Source organism: Cololabis saira, chromosome 15 (genome assembly GCF_033807715.1).
Source record: "Cololabis saira isolate AMF1-May2022 chromosome 15, fColSai1.1, whole genome shotgun sequence".
Taxonomy (NCBI): domain Eukaryota; kingdom Metazoa; phylum Chordata; class Actinopteri; order Beloniformes; family Belonidae; genus Cololabis; species Cololabis saira.
In genome coordinates this window covers 11407213-11426178 of record NC_084601.1, presented here as the reverse complement: position 1 = coordinate 11426178, position 18966 = coordinate 11407213, and the positions used below count along the sequence as shown (strand labels likewise).

At 40.2% G+C, this 18966-nt stretch overlaps 3 protein-coding genes across 5 annotated transcripts in view; all 3 read right to left on the bottom strand.

The window, feature by feature from the left end:
• spire1a (spire-type actin nucleation factor 1a) overlaps nt 1–3506 on the bottom strand; it is a 35305-nt gene extending 31799 nt beyond the window's left edge. For all 3 annotated transcript variants that reach the window (XM_061742493.1, XM_061742495.1, XM_061742494.1), the window contains exon 1: nt 2949–3506. In XM_061742493.1, coding sequence (XP_061598477.1) covers nt 2949–3297 — 349 coding nt within the window. In that variant the 5' untranslated portion in view covers nt 3298–3506. The remainder of the gene's footprint in view (nt 1–2948) is intronic.
• Nucleotides 3507–5034: 1528 nt separating this feature from the next.
• Nucleotides 5035–8360, bottom strand: si:ch211-215i13.3 (brain and acute leukemia cytoplasmic protein). Its single transcript, XM_061741843.1, has 3 exons — nt 8112–8360; nt 7796–7917; nt 5035–6568 (listed from the first exon to the last, which is right to left on the bottom strand). The coding sequence occupies exons 1-3, from the start codon at nt 8236–8238 to the stop codon at nt 6443–6445; spliced, it is 375 nt and encodes a 124-aa protein (XP_061597827.1). The 5' UTR covers nt 8239–8360; the 3' UTR covers nt 5035–6442.
• A 1539-nt stretch (nt 8361–9899) lies between these two features.
• atp6v1c1b (ATPase H+ transporting V1 subunit C1b) lies at nt 9900–18536 on the bottom strand. Its single transcript, XM_061742492.1, has 13 exons — nt 18372–18536; nt 17539–17719; nt 17371–17438; nt 17147–17232; nt 16970–17064; nt 15829–15920; nt 15212–15310; nt 14909–14977; nt 13706–13798; nt 13248–13341; nt 12850–12947; nt 12634–12757; nt 9900–10988 (listed from the first exon to the last, which is right to left on the bottom strand). The coding sequence occupies exons 2-13, from the start codon at nt 17668–17670 to the stop codon at nt 10890–10892; spliced, it is 1149 nt and encodes a 382-aa protein (XP_061598476.1). The 5' UTR covers nt 17671–17719; nt 18372–18536; the 3' UTR covers nt 9900–10889.
• Nucleotides 18537–18966: the final 430 nt, after the last annotated feature.

Below are 18966 nucleotides of genomic sequence, written 5' to 3'. Positions count from 1 at the left end.
TTCATAATAGGTCCCCTTTAACTTAAAACTAAGTAACTTAGTTACCATTTTTATTGAACCTGTTTTGGTGCACATAAATGAAAGAGTCATCCCACCCAGGGAGGTGGCATGGCCAGGGCACTCGTCTCTCCTGGCTCATGTAAATATTAGTCCACATATTTGGTGCAGCGGGTAGCCCCAGCTTTGACAACCCAATTCTTTAAAAAAGAAAAAACGCTGCTGAGAAAATATAATTGTATCTTTATTGAGCCAACATGATTTGATCTAATAAATAAACACAGCGGAAGATGCTTGATCTTGACAAACATTTCCATAATAGGAAGATGAGTCACAAGTCTGGAAAAACAATGTTGGCTTATGCTTTTCCGGACGCAGAGCGGATGTGAGCACGTTCCCCCACACACTCCACGTGAATTGATCTGACTGCAGATGGAGCATCTTGTATCCACTGACCGAAACACAAGACTTGGCTCAGACAGTGGGTGTCTTCGTCTAATTATCTTTTTTGCAATGCGTCACAAAAATAAACCCTTCCTCGTTTGCATCCCTGACATTACCAGTGATTGTCGAGTTCTGGACGGGTGGTATGGGAGCTGGCCAAATCATGCCACCTTCTCACTCTGACTCATGCATACGCCATATGAAGGTTGCATAAGCACTGGTTTTCTGCTGGATTACAAATCTCTTCTACCATCCGCTGCTCTTCTCTGGGCTTAATAGGTCTCACATCTCTCTCATCACTGGGCCTAATAAGAATCAGGACAGGGTCCAAGCTGTCCCAAAATACCTCGGCCACAAACCAGATGAGCAGCTCAAAAATCTCCACACAATCTCCAAACTCTTCTGCACTCACACTTGTAAAGTCGGTGCCTTCAATCATCACCTTTGATCTATTTCTGGTAGGGCAAAGATGCTCAGCAGCATTCACTCAATCGGTTTATTCTGCAAGAGCCAGTGCCTCAAACAGCAAACATTAATGACCAGTTAAGTAAGATGTGAGAGGAAAGGGATGCACTAATTATAGGAGACTATCTGAAGAAATGGGGCTATTGTGTTACCGAGACAGGTGAGACAACCGCAGGTATGATGACACACCTCCTCCCACACCCACTTTTGTCCTTCACGCTTTAATGGCATGCAGAGAAAAAACGCCACAAGGCTTTGAGGCATCGAGAACACCGGTCTACCAGCCTGAGCTGGTGCGTGAAAAGGGAGTGTTTGCTCTAAAATGCTGCACAGGGCTGTAGACAACAGACTTAGTTCCTGGTGTCCATTTGCATAGTTTGTTAATGCTGTTAGTAGTGTTTACTCTGTGTGACTCAAAGTGCTTTTTATGTTAGTTGACTGAGGGTCTAGCTTATGAAGATATTCAAGTCACAGAATGACTTGGCATTGTCATTTCAAATCTTTTTGTGTGGATTAGGTGGCAGAAAACTTTCATTTTCTGCCACCTAATCACTAATTTTCCTCTTATCTATACACATATATCAGCTGCCATCACAGTGGAGTAAGCCCCCCATACGTCTAAGCATTTAATCTATTTAATGTTAACCATACCAAATGTGAACTGAGTATAATGTTTTACTACAGGTAAAGTTCAGTCATTTGCCCCTTGTCTCAATGCCATTACTCACCCTGTTGGCAGCTATATACGACTAATGACTCTCTGGTTTATTGCTACTCTCTCATTGGAGTTCTTTCATTGACCAAAGGTGCTCCTGAGGTTTGAAATGCATCACGTGGTTCACTGTTTACTGACGCCGACCGACCACCATAAGCTTCAAACTGCCATTTCCCCAGATTGGCAGCTTTATAATTCCTGTTTGCAATACAAATATGATATTCCGGTGGTGACTGTCAATGAATACATCTTCCTCGGTCACTGAGACTGCCAAGCAGCGGCGTGTTGTTTGCAGTACTGGAGTTGAGGGGGTATGGGGGGATGGCATCCCCCCCTGAAATAAAAACGGTCCAAATCATCCCCCCTGTAAAACTGCCATCCCCCTTTCCATCCCTTATGTCATTTCATCAATGAATGTGGTTTTACTGCTATTTCAACATTTAGAGTCATCACCAGAAAAATAACACCAGAAAAATGTGAAAATTTTCACCTATTTCAAGTAAATTTTCACTTGAAATAAGTAGGAAAATCTGCCAGTGGGACAAGATTTATCTTCTTATTACAAGCAAAAAAATCTTGTTCCACTGGCAGATTTTTCTACTTATTTTAAGTGAAAATCTACTTGAAACAGGTGAAAATTGTTGTTTTTTCCAGTGATGAGTCTTCTTTGAGATTTTTTTTTACTAAAATGAGATATTTGAACAAGAAATAAGACAAATATTCTTGTTAAGATTTTGAGTTTTTGCAGTGATCCATTTTACTTATCCTGTGAAGGACAGAGTCATATTGATAAGTTCAGAAAACTGTTTTTTATTGTTGTGTTTTGATGTATTTGATGTAAGCCCAGTGGATATTTAAAGCTTACAGAAGGCTGCATTTAACTGCTGCTATGTCATTCCTGCAGTATTTCTGCAGGTGTTTTGGTCAGTGCTATTATTTGTAATATATTATATTATTTGTAATCAGCACAAATTATCTGTCCCCATATAATAAAATCCACCATCCCCCCCTGGTTTTTTTTTTTTTTACAACTCGAGTACTGGTTGTTTGACAAGCGCATCGGGAGACAGAAAAAGAAAGTCGCCACATGGCTGGAAGCAGACAGCCACAACAATATGGCCTCTTTAAGGCTGATTTATGGTTCCGCGCTACACCGACGCAGGGCTACGGCGAAGAGTAGCGGGACGGTGCGCGTCGCCGCGTAACCTACGCCGTAGACTCTGCGTCGATTTAACCACAGAACCATAATTCAGGCTTTACAGGGATGCTGCACTCGTTCTATTCGGCCTGGGAGGAAAACTGAGGTCCAAAAAATGTGTTTAGTTACCTGTGGCGTTTTCAAAGTGGAGCTTAACGGCTCCATCCCTCCCGATCCTCACATCCCCGGGTCCCTCGATCCTCCGCGGGTACTCGGCTGCCGAGGCTCCCGCAGACTTGGACGCTCTCCTGCGGTGTTTCTGCGCCAGAGTCCGGCAGCACTGGTAGCACACGGCCCACGCCTGCTCCTCGTTGATGGGCTGGCTGTACAGGCTCAGGATCTCCTCCAGGGAAACGTCCTCGGCTCCATCGCCCATGTCCATGTTGACGTCCGCGCCTGGGTTTAAATCCGCGATGAAATCCCGAACAACGGTCGGCGAAGTCAGACTCCCGTCGTCGGTCCCCGGTCGCTTGGCCATGCTCACGTCATGTTACGGTCCTACCGTGCAGGATAGAGTCATGAGAGGCAGGAGTCGGTGTCGGCGTGTCTGCAGGGCATGGTTTGCTGGTGTCACTGGTTTCACTGGCGTCTCTACGGAGATTCAGCGGAGCAGGCTGGCAGCAGCGTCCGCAGGGTCTCTGTGCCCGCCCGGTTCTCACCTGCCAGTGCCGGTGTTCTGCCAATCCTTGTTCCCTGCAGAGAAATGCTACTTTGTGGATCTGCGCATGCGCACAGTCGATTTTCAAAGTTTGATTGCCACGCCCATCATTTCTTGCACCATGTAAAATTGATAACATGGGATGTTGAGTATTTGATCCTTCAAAATACACGACCCATGACATGAATTGCATTACACTTTGTGAACATCATACGATAAAGAGGAAAAAAAAACAATTCTATAGCTTTATTTGATATTCATTCAGTCATTGGCCTTTATTTAGCCAGGCAGATCATTAAGGAACATTCTTATTTACAATAACGGCCTGGCAAGCGACAAGGACCACTTGGGGGGAAAAAGAAGTGGTTTAGGGCAGGGGTTTTCAATTCCGGTTCTCGGGCCTCCCTGCCCTTTGTGTTTTAGATGTTGCCTTGCATCAACACACTTGATTCTAATTAATGGTCCTCATTAGCTTGTCATCAAGGTCTGTACATCTCTGTTGATGACACAGCTCATTGTATCACGTTGTGATGAAGCCGCGACTGTGCGCATGCGCAGAACCACAAAGTAGCATTTCTCGATTTTTCTCGGCAGGTAGCAAGGATTGGCAGAACACCGGAACCGTGCACACGACTTCTACTAGGTAAATAAAAGGCCAAATAAATACAAGTTTTAAAAAATTATAAAAGATATCGAGCACAGTTTTCGTCAGAAGAAATAATCATTTCAACAGGTATTTTTAACAGGTGTCTGCGCATTCAAAACATGTTTTTATTAGTTTTTTTGTTTGTTTGTTGTTGTTTTTAATTTAACACATTTTATAAACAAAAACACACATTTATACAAACTGCCTGTGGAGGACATACAATACAATATAAGAAAATAGAACATATTTTGGGAGGTATCATGAGCAAGACGCACACAAACACAATAAGGTAAACATAAATCAAATTGATAACAAAAAACAGTAAGGCATTATAAGGCAAATAGTATCGACATTTCAGAAAGAGATTAAAATAAAAGATACTTTGATATATCAGCTAATCATTTTTTTTGCAGTTATGTATTTCATTCAAAACACATATGTGTTTTAGAGATGATCAAATCAGCAGTTTGTGGGTGGCTATACAGAAGGTTTTTGCTGTACTGGGGCAGACAACCCTGGTCCTAGAAAGCCGCATTCCTGCGGGTTTTAGATGTCTCCTTGCACCACCACACCTGATTCTAATTATCTTCTAATAATCAGCTTCTCATCAGGTCTGCACAAGTCTGTTACACAGTCCTTTGTGGGTGCGATGAAACAGAGAAACATAAAACATGCAGGACTGCGGCTCTCCAAGACCAGAGTTGCCTACCCTTGATCTATCAAAAGTCTTAAAATTTGAGAGGGTGAAAATACCATTCAATATCCATTATAGACAGCTTTTTCTATTTTTATTTCAGGGAATATTAGTAGTATTAACTGTATTCCTTAACTTCCTGGGGTACACTTGCAAGGTGAGACTTCTACAAAATGTACAACAAAAGCTAGTTATACAGTTATACAGTTACAATTAAATATTTGCCATAATAAAGAATTTGATTGGTATAGGCTTTATACATTTATAAAAATCGTCTAAAGTGTGAGAACAGTGGATTAAATTGTATATAACTAAGTTTCTAAACCACAGACTTTGCTGATTTATGCTTTTAAAACATGCTTTTGCCTTTACTGTAGTGAACGAGAAATGATTGCACACACAGCACGTCTTTAGCCAGGTTTCACAATTGCAGCCAGCAACAATTTTAATGAAGACAAAAAATTAAAATAGATCCTATATGTTAAATTCTAAAGTTTGTTTTCCATCAAAAATGTGGTGTGAGTCGAAAATATCACCATTATAATCTCAGTGAATCATCAAAAATTCTTCACAAGTTACAGTACTTACAGTCATATGATTAATATGGTTAAATTAAACTTTAAAGCTATATGATCAGCAGATTATTTTCCATTTATATTTGAGCAAGCTAAAACAAAGCCTCTTTAAAAATCCATCTTTTTCCTCAAGCAGTTGCTGTCAATACTAACAGTTTGTCAACATCGCCATCTGCTGATCATATTCAATTTTTTTGGATGAATACTTAACTTCAACATTTCTGGGACTTCAGTTAGTAATACCTAATCATTATGAGATTAATGTGTACATGCAGTCAGTGTGAGCCACCAGAATTACATGTGGTAACATTAAATTGTTGTAAATAAAAAGGTGCAACATAACAGACACACACACTTACACACAAATAGAGATAATAAAAAATTGTCAAACACATCATACAGAATAAGTGAATAAATAACCCTCTAAGTTACAACAAAAGCAGCTCAAATCAAGAGGAATTGTAGGCACATGCGGGTTTAGTTATTTTGTTGTTGTTTTTATCTTGCAAAAGCTAGAGAAGACAGTCTTTAGCCTTCAAGCTTGAAACATCTAGATTTCAGCTTCAAAACAGCACTTCAGGTAGGGTTTAAACAGTGACTCCATACTAACAACAAATGGAGTTTTCTTCCACAAAGACCTAAAGCAAATTCTTGAGAAAGGCCCTGGCAAGAACACATTTGATGCGCAGATCATGATTATCATGTGCATATGGGGAAATGTGTCCTTTAAAGAAAAAACAATATAATATTATAATTGTCTAAACACAGTGACACATTCCCTGACCAGTACCATAGGCATGGAAGAATAGCATGGTGGCAAGTGTGAACGCTGTTACCCACTCCCTTTCTTACACATGCAACAATGATGCAGCATCCAAAGAGCGTTGGGTGGAGACATGAGCAGGTGTTGAAGTTGTCAATCACCACCATATATTATCCAGGATCCTGCAAAGTCAACAGCAAACACCATCCACGCAGGTCTGCAAAAAAAGTACCACATCTTCTGTTCTGGTCAGCCAGCCGCCTCTTCACAGTGTCTCAGCTCTCATTTCATCTCTCGTCGCATGCGTTCCCAGGTTCAGGATCTTCACTACTGTTGATACTTGCAGGCTGGCCTTCTTTGGACAGAGCAGCAGCTTCCTTTGATGCCTGCCTTTTAGAGTCACGTGTACTCTGCTGTGAAAGGATTGTGAATGTTATTCTAAATGTCACCACATTTACAGTGAGAGTACAAACATGGTCAATTACCACTTGAGTCACTTAAGTTGTGCCATGAGTTGAAAGTTAAAGCTGGAAAAACAACAGTAGATGGGTCTGAGATGCTAGGACTTAATTTGTTGGATCAGACTGATAAGATTTTTCATCTTTGAAGAAAAAAATGTGTAAGTAGGTTTATTGCTCTTAGCCTGGCCTTGCTTGAGCGATTGCACCTATAACAACGCAGCTTCCCCCTCTCACGATGAGGTGGCAGTTCACGGAGAGAACAACATTCCTGCTATCTTTTTTCCCCCCCTAGTGGGCCATTTCTCCTAAATTCAGATCATGCTGAACAATGTGGTCTTCTCAGTGAGAAAGTATGTATTCTTACATTTACAACTTCTGTGGGACTTGTGGCTAAATAGAGGTTTACTACAGTCCTAGGAGTTAATATGAAAGCCAGAAAAAGCACTGTAAGACAACATGGGCTGCATACTGTATTAAGTCCAAAATAAAGGTATGTTAAGAGCAGGGGCGCCACTAGGCCCTTTTTGGGGGGACTTGAGCCCCCCCAAAAGAAGTCTCGGCCCCCCCAAAAAAATTGAGACAATTTCCTGCTTCCCACTGATCTATTTGTGGTAGTAGGTACACCCTAAATAGATTTTGACCCCCACAAATACTGCCACATATTAATTTCAACTAGTTGACTGCAAACTCCTGCTTTAGCTTACAGTATATTATTATCTTGTCGGAATATTATTCCAGCCAATAAGTTAGGAAGTTCCATCTGATTTGATTTAATTTTACTTTTGTTTTGCCTACAAAGCAAAATGTTACTTTACTTGAGTCTCCCCTGAAGTGATTTTGGTATTATTTATGCAAGCAAAATTCTACCATAACCTGTATGCAGAATATATATAGGGAAACAATTATTTTTTCATCGCTGTAAAACCACAGAACAGTAAAGAAGATATTGATGTGTATAGGTCTTCATAGATCTAGTCTCTTCATTTTGACCTCAAAGTGCACCAGATTGATCCATTTTTACTTAAAATCTACACATTTTTCTTCCGGGGGGGCATGACCCCGGACCCCCCTAGGGGTTCTGTGGTCCATGAACTTTGGGGAGGCTGAGCCCCCCCAAAGCTCTGATGCTAAAATCGCCCCTGGTTAAGAGCAAAGACACCTGCCCACCCTGACACCTACATCACTGAAGGAGCGCCTGGCTCTCCGATGCTGGCTGGAGCCATTGGAGCTCAGGGCCTGTTTCCCACACTGGATGCCCGTGTTCACCATCCTCTTCTCCTTACTGGCCTCTACAGGTTTACCTTCAGCAAAACAGGATGACATAAAACGTCTAAAAACAAACACATAGAGACAGTAAAGAGTCCCTGTGTCAGCGGGGTATGGTTATGATTTGCATTGCGGACTGCACCCTGTTGTATCATACCTGGGGTTTAATTATTTGCCCTGCAAAGAAAGATTTATTTCATGTTTCAGTTTTAGACACAAATCAACTCACCGGTGGAACTGGATATGGGGGTGTCTATATCTGTATTGGTGAGCCACGTCGATTCTGTTTCCCTCGTCCAGCTTTCATGGTACCTCGGCTCGATGATCGCGTCCGCCCGACTTCCTCCACAACCCATCGGGGAAAATCATCCACGACAGGTGCAGCTGGAGCTGACACGCACCGAGAGCGGTTCGTGGTCGTGTCACGGCCCCCGCAGCATCTTCCCCGGACGTCTCCCCGTTTGTGTTTCCATCAGGCGGAGCTGTCACAGGCTGCTCCACGCAGACTGTCAGCAGCTGACCAGCATCAACTCACGGCTGATTTATGGTTCCGCGTCACACCGACGCAGAGTACGGTGCGCGTCGCCGCGTACCCCACGCCGTAGGCCCTGCGACGATTTAACGCGGAACCATAAATCAGGCTTTACGGGAGATGTGTGCGTCACGAGAGGGGGCGGGGCTTTACTCCTGCCCAGCTCTGGCCGCTGATTGGCTGAGAGGGGAATCAGCTGCAGCTCCCGCCAGCATCACCGATACCCACAACTCCGTCATCATGTTCATGACTACTGAAGACATTTGTTTTTCCATGGGTGTCTTTTTTCTTTGATCAATAGTCATATTTGAAAACTCCAAAAAAATTCCACACTCGTCTCAGATTTTATTAATGTTTTAATTTACAGGACTGTCTCAGAAGATTAGAATATTGTGATAAAGTTCTTTATTTTCTGTAATGCAATTAAAAAAAAACAAAAATGTCATACATTCTGGATTCATTACAAATCAACTAAAATATTGCAAGCATTTTATTATTTTAATATTGCTGATTATGGTTTACAGTTTAAGATTAAGATTCCCAGAATATTCTAATTTTTTGAGATAGGATATTTGAGTTTTCTTAAGCTGTAAGCCATGATCAGCAATATTAAAATAATAAAAAGCTTGCAATATTTCAGTTGATTTGTAATGAATCCAGAATGTATGACATTTTTATAATTGCATTACAGAAAATCACAATATTCAAATTTTCTGAGACAGTCCTGTATAATCAATAGGCTGCTTCATGGATCTACCAAAACCAGATCGGGGTGTGACAAAAAACTTCTGGAGGAACCTTATTGTTTGTGGAGTATTTTAGGCATAATGGTGGTAAGCCTAATAAAGTGTTTTGTTATCTTTTATCAGCCTTAAATTATATGCGCGTGTGTGTGTGTAATAATTATCGACACCAGAATGTTTTACAGTTGCAAAGTACCTGGACCTTTAAAAGGCCAAAATCATAAACACAAAATGGCAAAGCAATAAGTAAATTCACGAGAGCTCACTCTAGTGCTTAAGAGAAACAAGTGGGTGGAAAATTGTTCTCTGCATTCATTTTCATCTAATGTTTTAGTGATGGGGATGGAAACGATGAAATTCCTGCACACTCCTTGTTATATGTTGAGGAAGAAATATACTCAGTCCACCCAATCTTCAATAACTACAAGAAGGGGTGTATATTAACAAACTGAACAAAGTTTGCACATCAAAAAGTTAAATATCCTACGTTCACATTCGCTGCAAATAAATGACAAAGTAAAAACCAAAAAACTATCTATGCTTTTATCCCTCTGCATTTTCCACCCTTAAACCCTATAAATCAGCTATAAATCACCGCACAGTCTCCTTTGTTTTGTGTCTGTTATTGAAACTTGTAATTTGCTGACACCATCACAGATGAGCAGTTTTCTGGTGCTTCTGTTTGCAGATAACTGAAGTGACCAACTAATTCCTATTTGAGTTACAATGATGTTCCTGGGCATGCACTTCAAATACTGCAGCAAAACATAAAACAGTCACAGTTCCTGTGACTTATAATACATTTTTGAAAGCATTATTAATACTTAAACAGTTAAGAATGTCTACGACCGTATATATATCTATTGTTCATTATGTGCATTGTATTTTCTGTGGATTGTAGAATGAAGTTCATATTCGTCAGCCTGAAAAGCATTATGAACATTTGCAGGTAGACAAGAGAAATATATATATATACACATTCTTTAACATATAGCATTTGTTTTCACATTTATTTTAAATAGGTGGTTGAATTTCCAGTCATTCAAACAATACTATATTTTTCACATATATCCATATTGATGTTTCTCAATCAATTTACTATACAGAAATCATAAGAGCATAGTGTCAGCAATCATGTTGCTTCTTTGTACAGTAAAATGACCAGTTTCAGTGTTTCAAGTGATCACAGTTTGAGAGGGGACAATGATAAACATCTATTTGTAAACAGGCGTCCTTGCAAGGAACTAAAAACACATCACCTTCAAAAACCGAAATGTGCTCACTGATTTTAAAGGCTTCATATAAATACTATGTTTAACATACATTTATTTATCCCCGCATTTCTTCCACTTGTTTACCCATCAAGTTTATTTAAAGTACATTGATGGGGAGAGTGACAATGACAGTAGTTAAAACATTGTTTTATGACACAAGCAACGATGAACCACAATGAGGAGAAGAAATGGGGAAGCTGTTCATTTAAAGAGTGGTACAAATATGACAAAAAATGTACATAATCAACTCTTAGAACCTAAAAAGACGAGTTTTTCATGATTTTTCCTCACAACTTATTCACTGTAGACAGGAATGTACCAGAAACTGTATGAGGGTGGGAAGAAAAGATGAAAATGAAAGTAAAAGAAAAAAACGAGGCTGTAGTGAAATAAATTAAAGCTCGTTAATATGAACATGTCACATGGGAACACCACAACATGTGATGGAAATTGCAAAGTTAGACTTTGAAGTCCAGCAGATTGCAGTCAATCTTGTAGTAAACATAGGGGTAGTACTCCTGCTGGCTCAAGTTCAGCCCCGGGATGTCCATGGAAGCCTGAAGACAGACAACACACGGATCTTCAAAAGTCTTGACATGTTTTCAAACCTTTCCTTTGGTCCATACAAGTTAAAATTGAAGTTAATATGTTTGTATTGTCCTTTTTGATTCTGATGAAATCAGAATCAAGACCAGGCTGCCTGAGGATTATGGCTGGACAGCATCAGCTGCAAAATGTGCCTCAGACTGGCCAAAATGAAGGAGAGGATCCTCCACTCGGATAAAAGTAAGTTATTAATGCATAGTAACCCAGACTATATACGCTTACCCATAATGTATCACTGTGAATGTGGGTAAATGCAGTTGTCCTGCCACTCACAAACCAGGCATGGATGATGACAGCAAGAAGAAATGCTTTAGAATGTTAATGACTGGATCTGACCACAGACTATAGTGACCACCTATGCTCAGATAAGTGTTTTTTGTATTCTCAATCAAATGTCCGTCCGTGATTCATTGTGCTCATGGATTTCCTGAGTTTTGTGGTGTGAAAAAAAAAGTATTAGATCATGAATGTCATAAATGGAGATTGAGTCATAATAACACATCCTACAGCCACACTTTTCTCTGTAATGGAAATCTGGCATGTGATGTCACAATAGCACATCCCATTCCTTTCATAAATATTTTAGACCTTGTGAACTTGCAGCCTTGATGTCAGTTAAGCTTATGAAGGTTTTATTGATCAGACCACAAGGCAGAAGAGCAGAGATCGAAACTGTGGCAAGCAACAGTTGACAAACGCCCAGGAAGAGAAACTCAGAATTTCCAGTTTCAGATCGTAGGTTTACTGTTAGTTCAGTCAACTCTCATCATGTTGACTCCCAGTTAAATGCGTGCAGCAAGATTATGAGAGCTCTCGACTTTTCAAAGCTAAGAAAAGAGCCTTTATTCTGGTATAAAGTGAATTAGAACACATCTTTACATGGTAAAGTAAACAGCTGCAGCCATGAAGAAGAGAGTTGGTGTGGGAGAAGTTCCCCAGTGAGCGAGTGTGTAACTAAATTATCCAATTGCTATAAATTTGCAAAAGTGACAGGACAGGTTGTACCCAAGATTCACTTTTCATGTAAGTGTGATTCTGCTCATGAGAGATTAATTATAAAGACATATTTCTGACAGGTAATTCAAACATAACAGGTTGTCACCTTATTAGCATAAAAATCATTTAAAATAGGACCTTTGATGGGACCATGGTTACCATCATTATAGCGAATTGGGAAATCCTAAAGGGAAATTTTATTCCTCAGATGCAGGAGCATTTTTGTTAATCACTGATGTTTCTGTTTCTAAATTATTTAAACCGAAATCTTGTGAAATTCATCTTTGATGACACTACCATGGCATATCATGTGCATACGAAAAGTTTTTATGAAGTGGTGGCGACAGAGGAAGTTGGGCCTTTAAGGATCAAATCCTGTTTGTGACCAGATTAGGGTCACCATGGCAACTTACCCATAGTATTTGTTACCTCTAACATGTTGAGTTAACACTCTCTCAGGTTTAAGTTACTTCACTGAACCCAAAGTTACCGCTGTTTCAGGTTAAATATACTGAGACAAATCCCACTTTCTGAAATGGGTCCCACGTGTGGTTCTGCCATCAGAACCGCTGCATTACTTATTATGTTAATGAGACTCACGTCAATGATTGCAGCACTGCTGTCCAGGTGCTTGTACAGGTCAGACAGCACCTCTCTCAGCTTCTTCATGTTCTTCTTGTTGGGCTGAAGCAGCATGGCCTGGAAGTTGACTGGTAGACCGTATCTATGAAACACAGGACCATAGGTGGCGTTCATCTTTCCGAAGTGAAATAATCCGACTTGAAAGGATGCTTTCTTCCCTTATTCAGGTCTCACCTCAATACTGACTCAACAAACACACGCAGGGCTTTTATGTGGATCCACGCGATGAAGGCCTCGCTGAAATTCACCTTCAACCATCGCACCAAGGGCCCCTAGATTGACACCGAAAGCTTTTTATCAGTTTCTTAGAACCTGAAGTGGAAGAGTGGTTACTAAAGGATAAAAAAGGTATAAAGATGAACCTTAGGTTTTATATCAGTAAGCACAGGAACCGATTTACTGGAAAGATTACTGCACATTATTTTAGACCAGCAACAGCATATAAATATTACATGAAGCCAGACAACTACTGCATCAAGTTCAAAACCAGGGTGCTTCTGAATATACTGCGGTGAACTCGCTTAACGTCTCATTTAGATAAAATACGCATTTGAGGTAAATAGTAGTCTTACAAACTGTTTCTTCTTGTCTGTGGACAAACGTGTCATCTCCTCTTTGTCTGCCTTCATCTCTTCTTCGTTGTACTGGAAGTCACGCACTGTAAACCTCAATCAGAACAGAACTGTCAATCAGCAGCCGGCAATTACACCAATGCGCACGAAGGCACTCAGGGACCTACTGGAAATACTCAAAAATACACATAAGTGTATTGTGAAACAGCAACCTACTTCAACTCTCATTACTGATGTTAATCCGTCTATGGAGGATGGACTAATAATGGACATCAATGTCATTCAAAGTTACTGAGTCACATGGGTACAGCATGAACACAGGAAAAGGTGCAAAATTATGTTCCCGAACATCTCTCTCTCATACGCCCTTAAAGAGCAGTTCACTGAGCAGTTTGCTTTCGATTTCAGTTAAATGACACTCCATTAATCCCAAAAGAGATACTAATTGAGTCACCTACTTGTTTTCTCTGGCCTTGTATTTGAAATCGTCAACTACCTTCCAGAAGAGAGTGACACTGAACAGACCACTGTCATTGTCCTCGAACAACAGCCTGGAGAGGGGGACAAAGATGAGAATAAAAAAAACTAAACATGAAAAGCTGGTGTTTCAGCAGGTGATAAACACACAGTAACAGCATCAACTCCAAACAGCACCTTATAACCAGTTCATTTCTGCTTTATTGTCATGTTTATCTGCAGGTAGACGTTCTTATTTTACTTTCTAGTGATTCAGTTACGCATACAAAAGATGAGCACGAGGACTCCTCAGCTTGTGAGAGGGCTTCTTAAACCCATCGCAGTCGTTTGTATCCCTGTTGACAATGTTAGTGGTATGTGGCCGATGCAGGGTTAAGAGAGAAATTGAGTAATACAAATGCAAAAATATCGATTTGGCACACACACCATTTCACCAGGGGAGCAATTAGGGTTAAGGGCCTTGCTCAGGGGCCAAGGTGATTCATCTTGTCTGGTCCCACTGTAGCCACTAGACTACCATCCCCCATCCTCCACATTATAGTAAATTAAAATGAATTGGAATATAATTGAACTATTCTACTACTAGTCCATTTGCGTTGTTTTGCCTGTTTTTGTTTCTATTATATTGTGATTATTTTGTGATCTTTGGGTTATGTAGCTGTTCACAACAGTGTGTGAGTTAAAGAAATGTCTCTAGAGACAGTCGCTCAGTGCTTTAAAAGACTAAACGTTAGCAACTCAAGAGAAATAACATTAACAGGTGATGTCCACTCCACATCTGCTGTGGAAAAACAGTTTGCTAGGTTACCACATCACAGCTGTCGTGTCAGAAACCTGCACACGTTGTCTCAGATCATCTGGCCACTCTGGCTAAAGGTCAATTGCTTTTTACAGACGATGCTCTCAATGTTTTTTGTTCTTGTGCGAATCCACCACATTTCACAGGTCGAGCGTGAAATGTTAAAACAGTTAAGTGCAGGAAACGAGAAGGACACAAAGTTGTGGAGATAAAAGAAAACGTTCACATAAAGCAGTTATACTCCTGTCTCTGAGTGCTTTACATGTTGATGTGGCTCATACAATAAAAAATAAATAAAAACCAACAATTCAGCTGCACTTATGAAATACAAACAAATCAAAATAGGCTATTTATCGCCTCTTCATTTCAAAAGTAATCATCTTACTTAGTGGAGCGTGGAACAACCATTTCTGCTAGCGTTTCGTAAGTCTTCTGCCAGTCAGTGTAACTTGTCCTTGTGAGGGTGGAAAATGAAACATATTATTTTAAAAAGATCATTCAATTAGAACTCGTCCATGTATATGTCCAAATCATGATCAGTTCATAAGAATGTTAACAGTGTTGACACAAAAAACTCATAAAATTTAAGCAATAACATTTTACACATGTGCCACAGGTCCAGCAATAGGGGTGGAAAGTTTCTACCACGCAGTTTGTTATACACAGATAATGTTGCAGGCGCTCTTACTTTGGGACGACCACCAACATAGTAACAAGGTACTCTGAGTCCAGCACAAAGTCTTCCTTCTTCACTATGTCAGCCAGACTCCTGGTCAACAAGCTCCCCCTGCAAGAAAGAGGTGCATTCATACACTTGAGACCGTCGAACAGCTGAAGAAACAAGCATTACTCATGAAAAAACGCTCATATAGTCTGACCGCAGCGCTAATGTATGAGACATGTTTACTGCAAGACGCTGCTGCACGTCTGTTACGAAGTCATAAAGTTTTCTTCATCATGGCCAACCTTGACCAGTTGAACACTATCACTGTGGAAGAGGTCACAACAAAAACCATCCCACTTGGACTTAAAGGAGAGAAAAACTTAGTTCTGGAGGAAATTTTTCTCAGTTTGATATTTTGTCATTACTCGCGAGGGTTAGCAAACTTATTGATAACGTGAGCAGTCACATCAGTAACATTTCTGGGAAATCACTCCCCATTCTTTACAGTCTTGACTATCATCAACTTTCTTTAAAAGAAATGATAAAAACAACCTCAGTTGTTTTCTTTTTGCCATTTTCATTACCATTAAAAACACAAAACTGGACGAACACAGTTGGTGACTTGTTTTTAATGAACTCACGCATTTTTCCTCTCCAGATTCTGCAAGTTTCCCTTCAGGTTGTTGTAGGCCGACGCTCTGGCCTTCAGGTCGTTGTCAATCTGTGTCGCTTGCTAGAAACACAGTAGGAGAGTGTGAATGATGCATAATACTACTGTCTATTCACAATTAAAGATTCATTAAGTGAAGGACTTTCTTGCTAGCAACTAACAGTGGTGGACAGTAACGGAGTAAATTTACTTGAGTACTGTACTTAAGTACATATCCAGAGGATTTGTACTTTACTTGAGTATTAGATTTCTTTGGTACTTATTACTCTTACTTGAATACATTTCCAACACAAATATTTTACTTTTACTCGAGTAAATTTCTAGGAAGGCTGAAAAGTACTCGTTACTTTCAGGTCTGCTCTTTTTTCTTCTTCCCTAAAATCCTATTGGACACAAGCTGTTTTTGTCAAAGGAGGAGACCTATCACAGTGCACGCTCTCCACTGGGATGTACGTAAAGCGGAAATACGTCAAGCCTCCTCAAAACGATACCGCCAAAGTAGCCTGCGTTTATCAAGACAGAGCCGCAACAATTAATTTAGAAAAAATATAGTAATTTACTGATGTGGAAAATAAGAAATTTACTCTTACTCTTATTTTTACTTAAAGTAAATTTAAAAGCATTTACTTTTGGATACTTGAGTACCTTTAAAAGCAAGTACTTTTCTACTCTTACTCAAGTAATATTTTGACTGAGCTACTTTTACTTGTAACGGAGTAAATTTTGACCGGTAGTATTTGTACTCTTACTCAAGTACTGGGGTCCAGTACTCTGTCCACCTCTGGCAACTAATAACTAGAGATGCACTAATTGCAAATTGCTTAAAAAGTCCAGCCTAACACACTCAATTTTGTCACTTTTTTCCAAATCTGAGAACTATAACACTCCTCTAAAAGATAGGAGAATCTGTTATGTTCTAGTAGCTTAAGAAAAAAAACTGTGCAATTATCATTCAATCTCTAATCAGGACCAATCAACTAATACCCAGTTGAATTCTGTCACCCGCTGATCAATCGGTGAGTCTCGAGTAACAACTTGAAAACTGAAACAGGTTAAAAATGTCTCTTGATGATAGAAAATAAACTCATAGTTGAGCTGCTTTTTCAAGTTACCTTGGAGATGATCTCAGAGATGTTTTTCAGTGACTGTTTGATTGGATATTTAGCCATATCCCACTGAAATCTGGATATATAGGTGACGAGGTCAACTGTAGAAAGTAGACATCGAACAAAAGTCATTAACACCGATCCTCTTTATTCCTTTATTTCTTTATTTCTTTATTTAATCACCTCCATTGGCCAGTAGGTTCTCCTGAACTTTGTCTCGGCTGTCCTCCAGCACATCAGCCATATACTGGGCAACTTTCTTGACCACACTGAATATGACAGAAGAATTGGGCTTAACAAACAAGCAGGATGGAGATGAACACGTTTATATTTTATTTATTTCATGAGCGTCCTAGCATCAAGAAAAATCCACAGTCTTATGAATATAAAAGAATTATGTTGATTACCTTTCCACAAAAGTGTCTAGTTTGGCCAGCTCGTCCGACAGACCCACTAACACATCTAGTGTTCCAACCTGTTGGAGGCAGAAAACTAAATGTAAACAAAATAAAAGAAACATAAAAAACCCACCCATGCATGCATTCCCCATGGCAGTGAGAAGTGTTATCAATCACCTTGAGGTCAGGTATGTTGAACTTGTTGTTAGTGGACAGGTTATTGGTACGCGTAGTGGCCAGCATGAGCTTGTCCCAGGTCTGCTGACACGTCTTCTCCCCCGGAGCAGAGATCAACCAGAATTCTGTCATGGCTGCTGGCCCAAGGTTTGTCCACCTGGACACTGACGTTAGGAAGTCCCTGAAGGTAACATGAGTGGAAGATCAGGTACATACACATACTTGACAAACTCACATGCATTGATTAAAGTTAAGACTAAATAGATAACAGGAAGAAAAAAAACAGCCTTCCGCTCAACCGTAACTAATAAACAAGCAGTCACAGTAACTTATAGGTTAAAGCCCTGGATGTTATTATGGAGCTGTGCCTTATAGTCCATGATTTCCATGGTGAGGTGAAGTGTAACATCCTATATCCACAAAAACAGGTTAGAAGACAAAAACATAATAATAATAATATTATTATATTAATATATATAATATCTCTAGCATAATAATAATATAATGGTAAGCTTTTTGTTTTTTTTTCTCCCAATAACATATGGAGGGATTACTGCAGGCAGAGACAGGTCTGATGATTGGTGGTCATGTGACCTGTTCTACTCTGTTATCCACTGCAAAACAATGTTCTCCCTCCTAATGAAAACAGCAATAACTTACAACTTCTACTCTTTGGTGTGCAGATTATTGTCAGACAATAGTTTCAATGACAACCAAGGGTAAATATGCCTGGTTCTTGTAGGGTTAGGATTAGAGCTGACGTTAGCGTGCTGTTGACACGAAGCTTGTCTGTGACAGCACGATGTCAGTAATCGCTGCATTTCCGCACTTACCAACGAAGTTAACGGCTTCAGTGTTTGCTCCTCAAAGTGCTACGCAGGGAAACCGCTGCAGATTCACACGCATGGAGGAAAAATAACAGGTTTTAGACTCACAAGTCCTTCAGCTAAACATCTCACTTAAAGTCAGCTGACCACCGAAAACAGTTCTGCGCTTGCGCAGAGTCACTGCGCACTGCCCGTGTCACGTGACGTGTGCGTACTGCGTATCCACCATGGTGTGTGTGTGTGTGTGTGTGTGTGTGTGTGTGTGTGTGTGTGTGTGTGTGTGTGTGTGTGTGTGTGTGTGTGTGTGTGTGTGTGTGTGTGTGTGTGTGTGTGTGTGTCATGGATGTATTATAGAGCAGTGTGTGTGTATACTGTATTCATTTTTAAAGTATGTATTCATTGTAACTTGCAGGCCCCTTGTATGCCCTTGTATGCCCACTATTTCTTCCCTAATGGGACAATAAAGTGATGCTGAAACTGTAAAGGTGTTTTTTTTTTTATTATATCATTTTGAACAAGCAATTCATACAAAGCTTTGGTCCATTCAGGCTCAAATCCGTCTTCATATGATTTTGTTGAGGAAAAGACTGCTTGGGGTCTA